Consider the following 16,834-nt stretch of genomic DNA (forward strand, 5'->3'; position numbering starts at 1 on the left):
AGGACTCCCTGGGGTTCCACTCAGTAGAACCAAACAGGTATAGTGAAGGTGGCTTGGAACGGCCAGAGGTCAGCCCTGGGGCCCCTACTGCTTGGCGCTGGGTGCTGGGGTGCTTCCCAACCTGTGAGACTCTCCTTGAGCCTACAACACGGACGACAGCATGTCACAGGGGCAAATGAGCACGGGCACATTTTATCCTTGTTATTTCTTTTCAGCTGAGCGTCAAGATCTTTACCGTACAGATGGGCTTTGTGCTTTTCCATCACAGGACCCATTTGCATCTTTTATTCAGGGCTTTATTTTTACAACCAAGACATTTTCATAAAAAGAACAGAAAGTGACAGAGAAATTTACAAGCCATGGGAGGGCAGAAGTGAAAGCGGGGGAAATTCTTAATAGGAGATAAAGTGACTTCCCATTCTCAAAGCCACAAGTCCTCAGACCCAAAAGAACATCCCCGGAGGCTGGAGTAACCGCAGGAGTCAGGTCCACCTTTCACAGAAAGCTGGTTTCCAAGCTGGGGCTGGTCTCTGGGGCTCTCAATGAGGACAGTCAGCCCCAGCCTGGCAAGGCCAAGGAGGAGCCATCCTGGGCCATCCCATGAGAGACTCAGGACTCTATGTCACTGCCCCTTTGGGGCAAAGCAACTGGAGAGAAGGGGGCTGGACGGCCAACATAAAGGCCCCAGCCCAGCCCAGGGGAGTTCGGGAGCTGGAAGTGGTGTCATGGCGGCATTTTCTACTCCATCTTCCAGTGTGCCCCCCAACTCCGAGTTGCAGGAAGCTTTTGGGGGACTCTGAAGCCTTCTCTCTGTGACTCCCGATGACCAACTAACAAGTTGCTCCCATGCGTGAGGCCCACAGAGAGCGCTTGCAATAGTTAAAAGCAGGCAACTTCAGCAGGTCCATGAAATCTCCACAGTGGAGTGAGTTGAACGTAGCCCTTCTCTCTCATTTTTCCAGATGTCGCTTCCTACTGACCAATGCATTTTTGTAGCAGGACCCCAAAAGCATATTTTTTGCTTATTTATAAAACCTGAAAACAACAGCAAGTTGAGACACCACTTATTTTTAGGGAAATGATATGCATTTCTTGTAACAAAGACAAATGACAGGTGAGGATCCAGGGCTGTATTTCCAGTAAGGAGCCCAGGCCAGGAGTTTTCCGTTAGTCTGTTCTTAGGGTCCAACTTAGTCATTAAAAAAAATGTTAAGAAGCTCAAAAAACAAAACCCAAAGCCCTCTAGCTTTGAATAGTGTTACTTCCTGCAGGACCTTCTAAGAGAAGCTAGTCACAAATGTACACTCAGGGGCCAGAAGCATATGGCTTGCTGATGGGAAGATTTTCCAGACTCAGCTTTGGGCTGGGGAGCGTCTGCTCCAAATCGAAGTTTGAGTTCAGAAGAGCTGATCTGTGGGGCCCATGGACTCCTTCGCCCACACCCGGATCATGGTAGCAAAACTAGACGTGGTTTCCAAACTTTGTTTTAGCCACAAACCCTTTTGTTCAAATGATTTCTCTTAAGCAAGTATAACTACAGATGGCCCATGAGGCAGTACTGTGAGCAGAGGGTGAGGGAGCTTGCGGCCCCCCGTGACCACCCCCAGCTCCTTCCCCACCTCGGCGGATCCTCAGCACCCCTGGGTTTGCCAGAGCATGAAATCCCATAAAACTGGCATCAAATCACCAGGGAACAAGTTAAAATAAAGGGCTAAGGGGCGCCTGGGTGGCTCAGTGGGTTGAAGCCTCTGCCTTCGGCTCAGGTCATAATCTCAGGGTCCTGGGATCAAGCCCCACGTCGGGCTCTGCTTAGCAGGGAGCCTGCTTCCTCCTCTCTCTCTCTGCCTCTCTGCCTACTTGTGATCTCTGTCTGTCAAATAAATAAAATCCTAAAAAAAAAAACAAACAGGGCTGAGCAGGGGCAGTACCCTGATGGAGATTCATTCTCCATTAGACGTCACCATGGGGAAGATGCTGAACAGAATATTCTGCAGATCTAGGCTCAGACAAATACACTCAGGTTACTGTCTCTTAGGTAGGGGATATCTTCTAAGTCCAGCACATCAAATTGTGGGAAGGGTACACCATCAAAGCTATCATTGAAAATTGCCCATAAAAGACAGCAGGCATGTTTCAGTGACTATCTCTAGTCAAGCAAATATATAGACAAGTAATAATGTATATAATAATGCAGAGAATATAATACAGAGTTTATATGGAGTTTAAATTTTAAGTAATTAGGAAGACATTTTTGTTCCTTGGTAGAACTGACTTTCATCAGAGACATGAGTTTTGTGCTCTGACTTTGTGGGACCAGGGCTGGGCGCAGGTACCATGATCCTGTTTTACAGGTGAAGAATCAGAGGCTCAGAGGGCTTAAGCCACTTGCCCACGGTCCCACGGTTGGTGAGTGGCAGATAGGATTCGAACCCCCAAGCCAAGCCAGGCCCTGTTGCCCTCTTCAATCTAGAGGCATGATGGGCTTCCCCCCCCCCCCCCCGAACACCTCTAGATAGAAGGGACTGTCATTAATGAGAGAGGTAGATGTGAAACAGTCTTTTGAGGAAGAAAATGTAATCCAAGAACACTGCCCATGGCCGGGCTGAGGCCTGGCAGTCCCTTAGGCTGGAAGCAGCCTCTGGCCATCGGCCTCTCAAGGTGTCAACCTCGGGGGGCTCTGCCCGCACTCACACAGCTCAGGGGCCTGAAGAACTAGTGCTTTTTAGCTTCCATGTCTGTGTGACTCAGCCTTTCATTCTGCCAACTCTAGGGACCCAGGCTGCCCGACGCCCCACACCAGTAAGGAAGGAAGCAGTGAACTGCCTTGGCTTCTAATCCAGTCCTGCTCTTTCCTAACCCAAATGCTCTGAGCAAGTCGTTCAACTAGTCTGGAACAATAACCCTCCTATATCCTTGCAGGACCAAGTCAAATGAAATGTTGTGTGGGCAAGGGTTTGGGGTATCCTCCTGCATTCTATGCTTGCAAGAGTTGACTGTGATCATTTCTAAGAGCTAAGTCCGTGCTTGAAATACCCAGAATGTTCATTTGTTCAGATGATCTCTCTTCCTGAACTCTTCGGCTCCCTCTATTTATACAGTCTAAGATTTTTTTGCAGGTGGGGTCGGGGTCTGGCTTTGGCTCCTGCAGGTAGAGGCTGTGGCAGCAGCAGGGGCCGATACCATACCCAGGGCCGCATCACCGACACTTTTCTGGGGCCCTAAGTACTTACTGTTTCAGGAGACGAAGCCGGGCTCTCCTCCGCAGGCCTGGAAGAAGAAGAAAACAAGAACGCGGGTTGGTGTGGGCTGTGGAGTGCCGACACCCAGCCTCAGAGAGCGAGGAGGGAGATGAGGGGGAAAAACAGCACCTCAGACCTCTTTTCTGGCGCCAGGCTCACAGCAAACCTGTGACGACTCCTCTTAATATCTCCACTGGGTATATGGGGAAACTGGGTCCCAGAGCATGCATGGCACAGAGTTACTTGCCCAAAGTTTTGCAGCTAGTAAGCAGTAAAGCCAGAATTCAAACTCAGTGAATCTACTCCAGCCTGTGTGCCCTTAAACATGCCAGTTTGTCCTTCGCAGCAGGTTGGGAATGGAGAGCTGTGCAGACAGGTGGTCTCGAGCTAGAGGAATCACAACTTTTCCCACCGGGATGCGGGAAAGAAGTGAGGGCATGTCTATCTACAGGTCTATCTCATCTTTTATTACTTTTCAGTTATGAAACACATTTAATAACATACTTACTATATGAAATAAATACACCTATTTGCAGTTAGAGTTTAAGAGTTAACTTCTGGTCTATTTGCAGCTGGGGTTCATAATTTAACAAGTTTTTATTAACAAGATCCTTGATGGAAAAGTTTTGCAGACCACTGAACTTTAATGGGGACACATGGATCCTTCCGTGAATGACAATGTTACATAAAAATGTTCACATGACACATTTTTTGGGGGAGAGGGTCTGTACTTGCTATCACAAGTTTAAAGGGGTCTATGACCTATAAAAGAGTCACTGATCAAGTCCATGCCCCTGCGAGCCACCCTCCCCTATTTTATAGAAGCCCAGAGAGGGTCAGTGAGTTGCTCGTGGTGACACAGGTGAGCAGAAAGGCCAGGGGTAGGGTCTGGGACTCTTGGGCTGCCGTGTGGGCTTTCCCTGCAGCTCCCCCCTTTTCTGCTAAAGCCTGGGAGCCCAGAGCAGGAGATGATCTCGTCTCCAGAGTGGCCGAGAGACAGTCATCTTCAGTCTCCCTGCAGTCTCACAAAGGAGGAGGAGTCCGAGCTTCTGGGAACATAACCCAAACCCCAGTGCCATGTCTTCTGTGTTCTGATTCCATCCTGAGTGTTCATGGGAATTCCCACTGACTGAGCTCACACCCCAGGTTGGGACCTCTGGGCAGGACTTTACCAACAGCAACCCTGGAAGGTGAGTAACATTGTTACTTCTGAATGGGGTAGTTGAGGCTCAGAGAGGCCAGGGCACACGCCCAAGGCCCCTAGATCGGCAAATAGTGGGGTTGGCTTCAAGCCCAGGTCTGACTCCAGAGACGGCATGGTCTCTGATCCCTGCAGCGTGGCATCAGACCACAAATCACCTCTGCGGCTTCCATGGGTTGGGGATGGGTATAAACTTCTGCTATCTGTTCCCCTTCCCTAGAGAAGGAAGGATGCTTAGGGGCATCTCCAACAGCAAAAGCAGCCACCACAGTGGTCCAAGAGGGCACAACTTACGGTGTAGGTGGATGGCCACTCCCAAGGACACCAGCAGAAGCAGGACTCCGGCCACCAGGAGCCCGAGGGTGACGGGGCCACAGGACGGGCCTGGAAAAGACACACTCACTGAACATCTGAGGCGAGCACATAAAAATACAAAGAGGGAAAAATCAACCAGAAATCGCACCTCCCAGGGAATGCCACTTTTTTTTTTTTTTTTTTTGCATATTCTTCTCGTCTTTCTTTCTAGGTACTTGAAGCACACTGAGATAATTTTACACAGAAAATGTTGTGTCCTACATCACTCTTTTAAAAAATTAATTAAGCTCAGGAGCTACTTATGTTCAAAGGAGATAATTTTCATGCCTGGTAAAGAGATTTTTACTATTTATTTTTAAAGCTCTTATTTTAACTACACAAGAGACAGCTGAATATATTTTCATTGTAAAAGATTCGAGTATATGGCTAGAGAGCTCCTTGGCAAACTAGACCCCTCACAGGAAAAAAACAGAAACAAACATGCTATGGTTAATTTGGTACCTTTCTCTTTGTGTTTACACATGCATCATTTACACAGACACATACAGGTTTTTGTTTTTTTTTTTAAAGCACACAGTGACTTATATTGTACAAATTATTTGGCAAACCATTTTTTTCTTCACTTAAATAGATTGGGGGCCCCCCGGGTGGGGCAGTCAGTTGAGTGTCTGACTCTTGGTTTCAGCTCAGGCCGGGGTCATGACAATGAGACCCGCAGCAGGCTCTATGCTCAGCGCAGAGCCTGCTGGAGACGCTCTCTCCCTCTTGCTCTGCCCCTCCCTCCACCTCTCTCTAAAAATAAATAAGAAAAATCTTTTTAAATAATACCTCAGCACACACTTTTTCTAGCAGAGTAACCTTTGCAGTTTGGATGTATCATGGATTACTTGGTCCTCGGATGGGCATTTTGTTTGCTTCCTATGTTTTGCTTTTACGAAAAACCCCAGAGAAGCCGCTGGTACATTCTTCCTAAAGTAGGAGCCTGCCCGAGGCAGATATTGAAAACAGGAACGGCCAGGGACTCCTGGGTGGCTCAGTTGGTTAAGCGGCTGCCTTCGGCTCAGGTCATGATCCCGGCGTCCTGGGATCGAGTCCCATATCGGGCTCCTTGCTCAGCAGGGAGCCTGCTTCTCCCTCTGCCTCTGCCTGCCTCTCTGTCTGCCTGTGCTCGCTCGCTCTCCCTCTATCCCTGACAAGTAAATAAATAAAATCTTTAAAAAAAAAAAAAAAGAAAGAAAAAAGAAAACAGGAATGGCCAAACCATTGCCTATGTCCGCCTAAAGTTGCCAGGCCCTGTGAAGTGCCTTCTAAAAAGCCAGCACCGATTTGCCCTCCTAACTACCAGCTGTGCACCTGGCCAACCCTCGATATTATCAAAGTGTTTGATTTTCACTAGTGTCGTGGTTTAACATGATACGTCACTTCCAGTCCTTGATGATTTGTTAGCATCACCCTATTTTCATGTGTTGGCTACTTGTAGGATCTGGCCTGACTTTTCTTGCCTTGCTCGGTTTTCACAGTCCCCTGAAGCCTAGAGGTCACCAGCCGTTCCTCTCAGTGTCATCTCAAGGGACAGCCCAAAGCCTTCTGGAGCAGGCCCTTCCCCAGGGTGGCCATGTGGTTTCATTCACGATGACAAACTTTGAGCTCCAGCTGGGTGCCCCCCTCAAGATGAGTGCCTTACGTACAACACCTCATTCAATCATGCCAGGAAAACATCCTGATGTTACAGATGAAGAAAGAGGTTCAGAGAGGCTGAGTCACCTGCCCAAGGGCACACAGTACAGACAGTGGCAGACAGGGACCCACACCTAAGTCTGGCTGACTTACCACTGGGGTACCCTGTCCCACAGCCCCCATCCCCAAAAGCAACCCCACCTACTTCTCTCCCAGCCCCCATTTGGCCACCTTCACACTCATCCTGGTTATTCTTAATAACCTACTAATGCTGGACTTGCATATTTGCCCTGGGACTTAACTGAGGATCCATGTAAGAAATGATGTAAGAACTTCAAAGAGCTTTGTCCTCATCTCTTACAGAAGTGTTTTTTTTTTTTAAGATTTTATTTATTTATTTGACAAAGAGAGAGAGAGAGATCACAAGTAGGCAGAGAGGCAGGCAGAGAGAGAGGGGGAAGCAGGCTCCCTGCTGAGTAGAGAGCCCAATGCAGGGCTTGATCCCAGGACCCTGAGACCATGACCTGAGCCGAAGACAGACACGTAACCCACTGAGCCACCCAGGTGCCCCAACAGAAGTGTTAGAGAATTCAGTATTGCTCAGCAGTCCTTAGAGAAGGACGAACAGAGCGGCTTTCCTCTAGAATTTAACCCTGGGATGAAGGCTCTGGAGCCCAGCGCCTGGGGTAGTTTCTTCATGCCGCCGTAGAGGGGCAGGGGTTTGTGCAAGTTATCTGGTTTTGTGCAAGTGTTCCCTCTGGTGCAGCTGGCTTCCCTGCTTCTCTAGAGTCACCCTCAACTTTGTGGCCCTGCTGTTTGCCTTTGTGTCATTTTCTGTTATGAACTACCCGAAATCCTTTAGGCAAAGTTGTGGGGCATAGATGCTTTCTCCAATGAGGTCATTCTATCTCCACCTTTATGCTCCCCAAGACTGTGCCCTTCTGTGTCCGGGTTCTGACTTCCTTTATTACTGTGACCCCATGGGGTGGCTTCCTGTGCTCATCGCCTGAATCCCACTAGATGCCTGTCCTCGGGCTCCTTCTGTTACTTAACATATTTAAGACCGGGAAACCCCAGGAGCGCCAGGCAGCTCTAGTGTGGTGGTTTCCCTGCCATTCGTCCTATGGGTAGGAGCAGATGACACCTTCTGTTTGTCATCAGTATCTTTTGTGGGACAGAGGTTAAGTATTTTTCCAGAAACACAGTTGGGCTGATGGTTCAAGGGAAGTGTGTGCACGTGCGTGTGTGTGTGTGTGTGGCGTGCATGCGTGCACGTCTCCATCTGCCGTGTCTGGTGCTTACAGCACAGACACACAGCTTGTTCACTCATTAACAAACATATATTAGCACGTGCTGTGTGTTAGGTCCTCTGGTAAGCATCCGAACTGAGAAAGTTTGAAGTTCTGGTCCTTCTGGTTCGGTATTTTTGGTTGCTAACAGCTTTACTGAGATGGACTTTACATAGAGAGTTCGCCTGCTCCAAGTGTGTAATTTAATGGCTTTTGGTATATTCACAGAGTTGTGCAACCATTAGTCGCCACAATCTAATTTTAGAATATTTTCATCTCACCCCCCAAAAAATCCTGGACCCTTTCACGATCACTCCCCATTCCTTTCCAACCCCCCAGTTTTAGGCAACCACTAACCTACTTTCTGTCTCTTTGAAATGTCATATTCTGGGATCCCATAATACAGGATCTTTTGCATCTGGCTTCTTTCACTGTGTAATATTTTCAAGGTTCATCCATCCTGCTGCTTCCATCAGTAACGTACTGTCTATTGTGGCCAAATAGTACTCCATTGTATGGATATTCAAAATTTAACTCATCTATTCATCAGCTGGTGGACTTCTGAGTTTCGACTTTTTGACCATTATGAATAATGCTGCTAGGCATATGGTGTGCCGGTTTTTGGGGCGACACAGGCTTTGCCCTGTGATGATTTGTAAGCGTGTCCCCTACTAGACTGTGAGCTGCTGGAGGGCAGCACTGTGGTCATACTCGACTTCCCTTCTGAGCCCAGCTTGGCTGGAGCCCGAGAAACGGGCCAGAGTCCACACATGGAAAGGGCTTATGGAAGGAAGGAAAGGGAAGGGAGGAAGGCAGGCATCCTGCTGTGCTTCTGGTGGTCCAGGAAGCTGGGAGAACTCACCCTTCTGGGTCACTGGCCTTGGGGGCCGGCACCTTTTCTTCGTGGTGGTCTTCTTGGTGGGCTGGGCCGTGGTGGGAAGGACATCAACTACAGAAAGTAAGCAAGACACATGTTAGAATCTCATGTCTTCCCTCCAGGTGCTAAAGCCCCTGTGACTGTTCCCTGGGTTGCTGCTGTAGGTGTTTCCCCAACTCTCAGACCTATCTGAGAGCCTAAGCAGGGGGCTGCTTTGGTGTCCAGAAAAGAGAGGGGCTCTGCACCTACATGGTCCTGAACAGAGCCCCAGCAGTCCTGATTAACTGCTGTGTGACTTGGAGCAACTCCTACCACTTTTCCGTGCCTCAGTTTCCCCATCTATTGAAATAAAGATGACTCCCAGTTCCTACTCGGGAGTGTCATGAGAATTAAAGAAGACAGCAGGCCCAGGGAATTGCGCTCCCCCTGGCCACAGCAGGCTTCCCCTGGCTGAAGACCTTGAGGGGAAGCCAGAGTCCCCGAAACCTTGACAAGACCAGCCCCTCAGCCAACCTGCCAACTCCTAAGTGGTTGGAGGAAGCTCATAGAATGGAAGTGGGTGCCCTTTCCCATATGTACAACACTGGGCAGGTTGCAGTGGGGATTTTCTTTCCTTGATAAGTGTCTTTACAAATCTAGTACCAGAGCTGGAAGGACCTCTAGTCTCAACCTTTAATTTCAAAGATGAACAGCAGCGATGCGTGGGGCTGGCCCTGAGGCCCCACAGTGCAAAGAACCTGCCTGGACCCCCGACCCCTCTCCTGATTCTTGGGTGGGCCACTCCTCTCTTTCGTTCTAATCCAGGGTCACATTCTGATGCATGGGGGCAGGGCAGGGGGACAAGCACACAGAGCCAAGGGAGGCACTGGAGGCTTTGGGGTGCCAGGAATGGTGTGAGCACTAGATGCTGCTGAATCCATCCCTTGTCTCTGGGAGGTGAGCAAAGATGTTTCACTGCCATGACTTTCTGCAAAATGGTAAGAGGGGGAAGAGGGTGATCCCATAAATTTAAACTCTAGCATCAAGGTGATAGGGAGGGGCCACCCACAAAATGGTCATTTCAGGGCTGGCCAATCTTCCATATAAGAAGTGGACAGTCTGGACCCTCGCTGGCCTGAGTGTCCCCCAGAAAGTGGAGATAACATGCTCTCCTCTGAAGGTTTCGTGAGGTTTCTGGGAAGAACCAGCTCACCAGAATGGACCCCTGCTAAATTCCACCACGTGTTAGGGGCACAGCCAAGTGCTGCGGCTTATGTTTATTGAAACCAACAACTTTGGGTCAGGCACTAGTACCCCCATCTTATCCCCGAGGAGGCCTAGGCTCAGAGAACTGAAATAGTGTGTCCAAAGTTCAGAAAGCCTTGGGGCGCCTGGGTGGCTCAGTGGGTTAAAGCCTCTGCCTTCGGCACGGGTCATGATTCCAGGGTCCTGGGATAGAGTCCCGCATCCGGCTCTCTGCTCAGCGCGGAGCCTGCTTCCTCCTCTCTCTCTCTCTGCCTGCCTCTCTGCCTGCTTGTGATCTCTGTCAAATAAATAAATAAAATCTTTAAAAAAATAAAAAAAGTTCAGAAAGCGTTGAACAGCACTGCCAGGATCTGAGCCAAGAGACCCTGACTCTGGGCTCTCAAGCCGCTGCCCTGACTCAGGTGCCAGTGCCTTCTGACAAAAAGTTAGGCACATCAGGTCAAGTCCCTCGGCCATGGGAATGCTGAGGGAAACTAAGGTAAGAGGGAAAAGGACACCAGCTATGGTGCTCCCAGGGTGGGCCAGTATGTTTCCTCTGTTCCTCCCGATGGCCCTGGAAGAGTCCGTTCCCTTTACTTTATACACAAGGAGGCACAGAGGTCTCTCGGTCAGCGGGAAGCCTCCAGGGGAGCCAACTCTACAAGGCCTCGCATGTCTTGGCTGGGTTCAGGGGCCTGGGTCTGATGAGAGGTTTGTGGGGAGTCTCGTTCCATTTTAATTTCCTCTTGCCCAGAGCTGGATCCCCTTGATGACTCCTGACTCCTCCTGCACCTCCCATTCAAATCTCCCCACTTCTCTCCTCTTTGAAAAGGAGAGGACTTTTGAGCCCATGGTATGGTTAAGCGGCACCCCAAAGGCCCTATCTTTCTCCAGATACTTTCTTTACTACTCGAGCTTCCTCCTTCAGTATGTGCTGGCCTCCGGCAGGAGGGGCGGGGTGTGGCTCTGGACACCCTAATTCTGGCCAGATGACGCAGTTGCGGGCACGTGTTTTGGGAAGGGTCTGCTATTCTCAGAGAGCTGGGCAGCATGAAGGGTTTGGAAATATCAAAGCCAGGCATGAGTGGGTGGTGGTGTAGGTGGAGGGGAAGCTTCTAGAAGCCCGTTTTGTTTATTTCATCATCTATCTTTCCTAGACCCCAAAATCTCACGAGTAGGAAAATGTGGGTAAATTTGTGGGAAAATTTGTAGAGACAAAAACAATAAACTAAACCAAAACCCCAAACCCCTCAAAGCCCAATTTTCATTATAGGAATCAGCCGACACCCTGCTGAGGATGCCTGGGTTTCTCGCCCCGAGGGCTGACCCTCACCCCTACCTCCTGACTAAAGACCCAAAACTGGTGAGAAGGGACAGCAGCAGCAGCTTCCCTCTGTTTCTGTCTTCCTAATTGTGCTACTGTCCCAGCTGTCCCTGTGTCTTCCCATTCTGAGTGGTCCAATTCCGGGGGGGGTGGTGTCCCCTTGTCCCTCTTCAGTCCCCAGCCTGAGAAGAACCCAGGTGAGAGGGAAGCAGGACAGTGGGAGGAGCGCAGGGGGTCAGCCAGCCAGAGTCTAACATGGGGAAGGGGCTAAAGCCAGGTGCAGGTCTTTGAGAATTTCTGCCACGATTCCCTGACATCTCCCAGAGCTTACTCCTCACTGTCCAAGAGTGCGACCACCTGCCCCTGTGCCACTGGCCAGTCTCACTCGAGGGTTGCCGTGTGTAAGAAACACATCGAACACTGAGTATGCAAAATATTTCAGTAATAATTTTTAAATGGATTATAAGTTAAAATGATGATCTTGTTGATAAATCGGTTAATAATGTAGTATTTAAATTAATTCTGCTGGTTTCTTTTTCTTTTTTAACATGGCATTAGGAGCTTTTAAATCACATCCGTGACTTATCATCTATTTCTATGGGGTGTGCTGAACTTAACTCTCAGAACTGCAGCTTCTTGGGGTTGGAGGGTGTTGTGGAGGCCAACGGCAGCCCCATGAAACAGACGGGAAACCTGAGGCCCAGGGAGCAGAGGGACACAGTGCAAAGGCACACAGTGAAAGTACAGCAGAATTTGCAGCTAGGCCTGGGGTCCAGTCTCCTTCCTCCCTGTACCTCTGGGCATAGGTTTGAGCCACAGGCCCCTCCATTCAGTATGTAAGAGCATCCGCCGGCCCTAGAAATGCTCTCACTGGGCATGTCCAGGGAGCGAGGACCTTCTTTTCCTGGTGTGCACTCTTGGTGGGAATTTCTGAGACCACTGTCAGGTTTGGGAACTGATCCCAATCTAGGCAGAGCCTCATGTAGACCTGGTGTGGCTGAAGGACAGCACTGCCTTGTCCCCAAAAGAAACAGCAATGCTTCTAAGCAACCCACCTGCAATAGGTATCCGCTTCTTACCTCCCAGAGTAGAGGGCAGTGGGAAGTGAAATGACTCCGTAAAACCCCTGCTTCTGCTTGGCCCTGGGTAAGTGTACTCCTACCAGCTATGGGCTACTGCTCCTGGCTGACATCCTCTCTGGCAGAGTGGGGCTTGCCGAGAGCAGAGGCAGCTCCCTCGCCTGGCACGCACCCAGCACCCAACACCCAGCAGGTGTTCCACGCTCATCAGTAGCATTGAGCTAGATTCTTACCCACGCTCAGCTGAGTTCCCTTCCCGAAGTTCAGCTCAGGGCTCCCGATGGTCATGCAGAAGTAGATACCACTGTCTGCAGGCTCCACGCTAGTTAGTTTGAGAATGGACCGGCCGGCATCCAGAAACACAGTCAGCTTCTCTTGCTTCACCTTTTGGCCATACACAATCCCTTTTCGGGAATCCCAGACGGCCAGGAACTCATAGTGACTGTCTGGGCTTGGAGCCTGGCGCTGTCTCAGCCAGAAGATGCCCGTGCTAGTGCGGGAGGTTGTGGCTTCACAGGACATCATCACCGTCTTGTCGGTCTGAATCATTAAGGACGGCGGGGTCTGCAGCAGCACTGAGCTGCCGTGGAGAACTGGGAGAAGCAGAAGGCACAGAGATCATTAGCATGTTTGCCCAGCCACCCCAGTTGCAGGAGCCAGGGGCTATGATAAATGCCGCTGGTGGTTCCCGGACTCAGAGCTTGAGCACCTACATCCCAGGGGACCATCTGCAAGGCAGGTGTTTCTTATGGCCAGTTTGACCGAGGGGATGGGGAGAGAGCTCCCATGTATTGCTTGCATGCTTATATGCCTGGCTTTTTGTGTGAATGATTTTAATCCAACCTGAAACTTATTTGAGGATTTCCCCCCCCATGACACAGATGAGGAAAGTGAGGCATGGAGTTACTTGTTTCAAGTCCCACCAACAGTTAGTAAGTAACCTGGGATTCAAACTCAAAGATTCCAGGTCTGAAATCAAAGCCAGCTGTCTTTCACCTTGTCCTGCTGCCACTCTCTGGACAGACCTTTACAGGCTCCAAGCAGGTAGAGAAGACTCAGGCAGCCTGGAGGATCCCCAAATAGAGGCAGAGCCTGGGGACTGGCCTGGCCAATCTAAAAGAGGGCCAGCCACCCTTTCTGTAAGACCTGCTCAAGCAAGAGGAACTCACTATTGCCACAGGTGCCACTCAATTCTCAGCCTCGCATGTGCTAGGTCACTGGATCCCCATTCCCAAAGGGAAGGACAGACACCCCAGAACAGTCCTGGGATTTCATTTTAGTCTCAAGATGGGAAGCACTGACGAAGAGGGCCTTGTTCATGGAGAACCGGACCAGAACTCTAAGACCCAGTCTTGAACCCAGCTCTGCCCCCTACCAGCGGAGGGATTGCAGGAATTCAAGGAGTCCGCCTCTGCCCTGCTTGCCTGAGAGGGTGAGGATGTCCAAGAAAACGCACTGCAAACTGTAAAGTGCTGTCCATTGGTATATCATTGTCTCCATGTCCCACACCAAGTTGTTACAGGCAGCAGATGACATTTTAGGAAAGAGTTGAATGGATTCTTCACAGCCAAGTCCTACACACTGAATCTGACCTGGTGAGCCTTCCATTTTAGCTGTTGGGGGAAGGGAAATCCTACAGACCGGGGCAGAGACCCAGGAACTGCAAGGCATGGAGGGCACAGGGGTCTAGAGGGAGTGTGTGTGTGTGTGTGTGAGAGAGAGAGAGAGAGTGTGTGTGTACCCAAGGGAGCTGGCCTACTGAGGCAGCGGCCTAGAGTCACAATCCTGCCGAAGCTTGTGTCTCAGGCTGATTCATGGTCCCATAGCACTAGGCCACAAACGTAAGCTTTTTGACTCCACTTACAGGCCACTCCAAGCTTCTGCGTGCATCAAGAATGACATGGTACCTGGTGCCCTTGTGTCTGCTGGCTCTTCTCTTTTCTCCCTAAACACCGTCCTGCCTTTTCAGCAGAGTAGAGCTTCTTTACTGCTTTGGGGGTCACTGATATCTTGGGGGCGATAATAAGAGACGATGCTGCCCATCTTTACTGAACTGTGCCCAGCGTGGCGCATGCATTATGTCACTTAATCCTCAACAGGTCCTGTTCTACACCCATTTTACACGTGAGGAAAGACAGGCTCAGGCAAGTTAAGGCCACGCTCAAGGTCACATAGCCCATATGTGGTGGATGCAGATTCAAACCCAGGTCTGGGGCCCCACAACCTGACTTTGAGCCACTCCCTGAATCGAGGAGACCTGGGATCCTCTCCTGAGTGGCTAGCCTGTCCCCCTCTGCACACAGTGGGTCTGCAAATACGCAGACTCCTGAAATTCCTGCAAGAAAGCCCAGAAGTGACTCCTTTTTTTTTTTTTTTAAGATTATTCATTTATTTATTTATTTGTCAGAGAGAGAGAGGGAGAGCGAGCTAGCACAGGCAGACAGAGAGGCAGGTAGAGGCAGAAGGAGAAGCAGGCTCTCTGCCCAGCAAAGAGCCCGATGTGGGACTTGATTCCAGGATGCTGGGATCATGACCTGAGCTGAAGGCAGCCTCTTAACCAACTGAGCCACCCAGGCGTCCCTAGATGTGACTCCTTAAGGGGTCAAGGGGCCCCAAAAGGACCTGGCGCTTTGTGTGTATGTTCCCCTTCCTGTGTCCTGACACGTAGGCTTGCTAGGTGACATACCCTGGTCTCTCTCCTCTGTCCCCGGAGGCTGAATACCCGGCAGTGGCCAACCCCCGTATCTGTGCCAGACTCAGAGCCGGGCCTTGCTACCCATGCAGTCTCATGGTATTCATCTGACCTCTCCCAGTGATTCCACACTCAGAGGGACCTGCTATTTCTAAAAAGATCAGTAATAACCACTAGGTTTGAATGGCCTGGACTTGTTTCTACTGGAGATGTGGTTGAGCTCACTGGGTCAGAGCAGGGGCCTGGCAGACCTTGTCACGGTCGGCAGAATAACCAGCTTTGGGCTTTCTGGGGAAGACAGCAATCCATCACAGGTTAGTGGGCAGTTTGAGGCTTCTTCCAAGTGGCAGTCTTGTTGGGCTTATGAGAGGGACGGGGGGACTTCCTTGCTACATGTCGACTGCAACATTCCAACTCCAGCACTGCTGGTTGGTTCCGGGAACCCCGCCACACAGCACATACAAGCCAGGGAGTGCTGGGGAGACAGGGGACCCCTTAGGGAGTCCTCTGCCACACCTGTCCCAGAAGGGGCAGTAGCCTGGTGTTCGGCAGATTGTGCGGCCAAGTACAGGACATCAAAACCAGAACTGAGCTTCTGGAACCCTTTCCGGGGCACATCGCTGTGGGAACCCTAGACAAGGGTGGATTTTTCCCCTCCTCTCTGTACCTCCTTCCCCTTTCTCTTTCCTTCTTTCTTAAATCCTTACCCTTCTCCCTGCCTCCCTCCCTCCTCTCTTCTCTCCCCTCCAGGCTTTTGGGGGAGCTCCAGGGGTTCCAGGGATCCCTGGATAAAGACGGTGGGGGGCGGGAAGGGGGGCGTGTGAATTTCTTCTCCACCCTCAGGGTCTGTGCTTGCTGTGCCTCCTCCCAGGGACCCCCACAGCCCTGGCCTCTGGGCTCTGCATCCCGCCAGGACAGCCTTTTCTAAACTCTAGGGCTCAGGCTCTTCCTGGGGCCAGGGCAGACCACCCGCTCCAACCGCGCGCGCCCCGCGAGTCTCCCGGGCTTACCTGTGAGCTGCGCGGCCAGGAGGAGCCAGAGCCCCGGCTGCATCTTGGCACGCCCCGGCGACACCTGGTCCCCGCGGCACGCTGCTGAGACCGTCCAGGCTGGCAGTGGGTGGGGAGCGGGGCGGGGCAGCTAGGGTGGGTTGAGGGAGGAGGGGTGGGAAGGACCGGACGGGGCGGGGGAGGGGAGGGAGTCCGGTGTGAGATTGGCAAGCTCTGCGCCCTCATTCTCCCCGCATTTCCAAGGTCTCGGGTGCCTTTCCAAAGAGCACGCTAGAACCTTCCGCTTTGCTTTCCGGGGAGGAGGTGACACTGCTGTCCAGCGCCAAACAATGGCACGTATGTGATCGTGTCCTGCCCTGGCAGGGTCAGGACTCCCCGCGACAGTTGAGGCCACTGAGACTCAGAGAAGTCAGGATTCTCAAGGTCCCACAGACGTGAAGGGTGGGGCTGGACCCTAATTGTGGTCAATCTTTTCTCTTCCGTCTTGCGTCCACCTACTCTGCCCTCTGCCTTTGTTTTGTTTTGTTTTAAACTTCTTTTCTTTTGGAGAGGCCCTCCAGCTCAGTGGTGCCTAGAGTGACCAAGACTGAGGCCTTGCCCTGAGAAGACATGAGCAGACATTTCTCTGAAGAAGATGTACAAATGGCCAACAGACACATGAAAAAAAAATATATCACATCACTCAACATCAGGGAACTACAAATCAAAACCAGTGAGATACCACATCACACTGGTCAGATTGGCTAAAATGAACAAGTCAGGAAATGACAGATGTTGACAAGGATGCAGAGAAAGGGGAACCCTCTTATACTGTTGGTGGGAATGCAAGCTTGTGTAGCCACTGTGGAAGACAGTACAGAGATTCTTCAAAAAGTTAAAAATAGAGTTACCCTACCACCCAGCAATT

General features: G+C 50.8%; 1 protein-coding gene across 1 annotated transcript; it reads right to left on the bottom strand.

Annotated features, from left to right (window-relative positions):
* Positions 1–279: 279 nt before the first annotated feature.
* CD8B (CD8b molecule) lies at positions 280–16,044 on the bottom strand. Its single transcript, XM_032352704.1, has 6 exons — positions 15,928–16,044; positions 12,459–12,818; positions 8,584–8,670; positions 4,735–4,824; positions 3,231–3,267; positions 280–1,035 (listed from the first exon to the last, which is right to left on the bottom strand). The coding sequence occupies exons 1-6, from the start codon at positions 15,968–15,970 to the stop codon at positions 1,023–1,025; spliced, it is 630 nt and encodes a 209-aa protein (XP_032208595.1). The 5' UTR covers positions 15,971–16,044; the 3' UTR covers positions 280–1,022.
* Positions 16,045–16,834: the final 790 nt, after the last annotated feature.

The sequence above is a fragment of the Mustela erminea genome, chromosome 7 (assembly GCF_009829155.1).
Source record: "Mustela erminea isolate mMusErm1 chromosome 7, mMusErm1.Pri, whole genome shotgun sequence".
Lineage (NCBI taxonomy): Eukaryota > Metazoa > Chordata > Mammalia > Carnivora > Mustelidae > Mustela > Mustela erminea.

Bases quoted from the DNA above. Each gene is read 5' to 3' on its own strand.
- CD8B (XM_032352704.1), bottom strand. From the start codon at position 15,970: ATGCAGCCGGGGCTCTGGCTCCTCCTGGCCGCGCAGCTCACAG. The intron at 12,819-15,927 runs GTAAGCCCGGGA...TGCTTCTCCCAG, and splicing joins CCTGGCCGCGCAGCTCACAG to TTCTCCACGGCAGCTCAGTG. The intron at 3,268-4,734 runs GTAAGTTGTGCC...TTCTTCTTCCAG, and splicing joins AGTGGCCATCCACCTACACC to GCCTGCGGAGGAGAGCCCGG.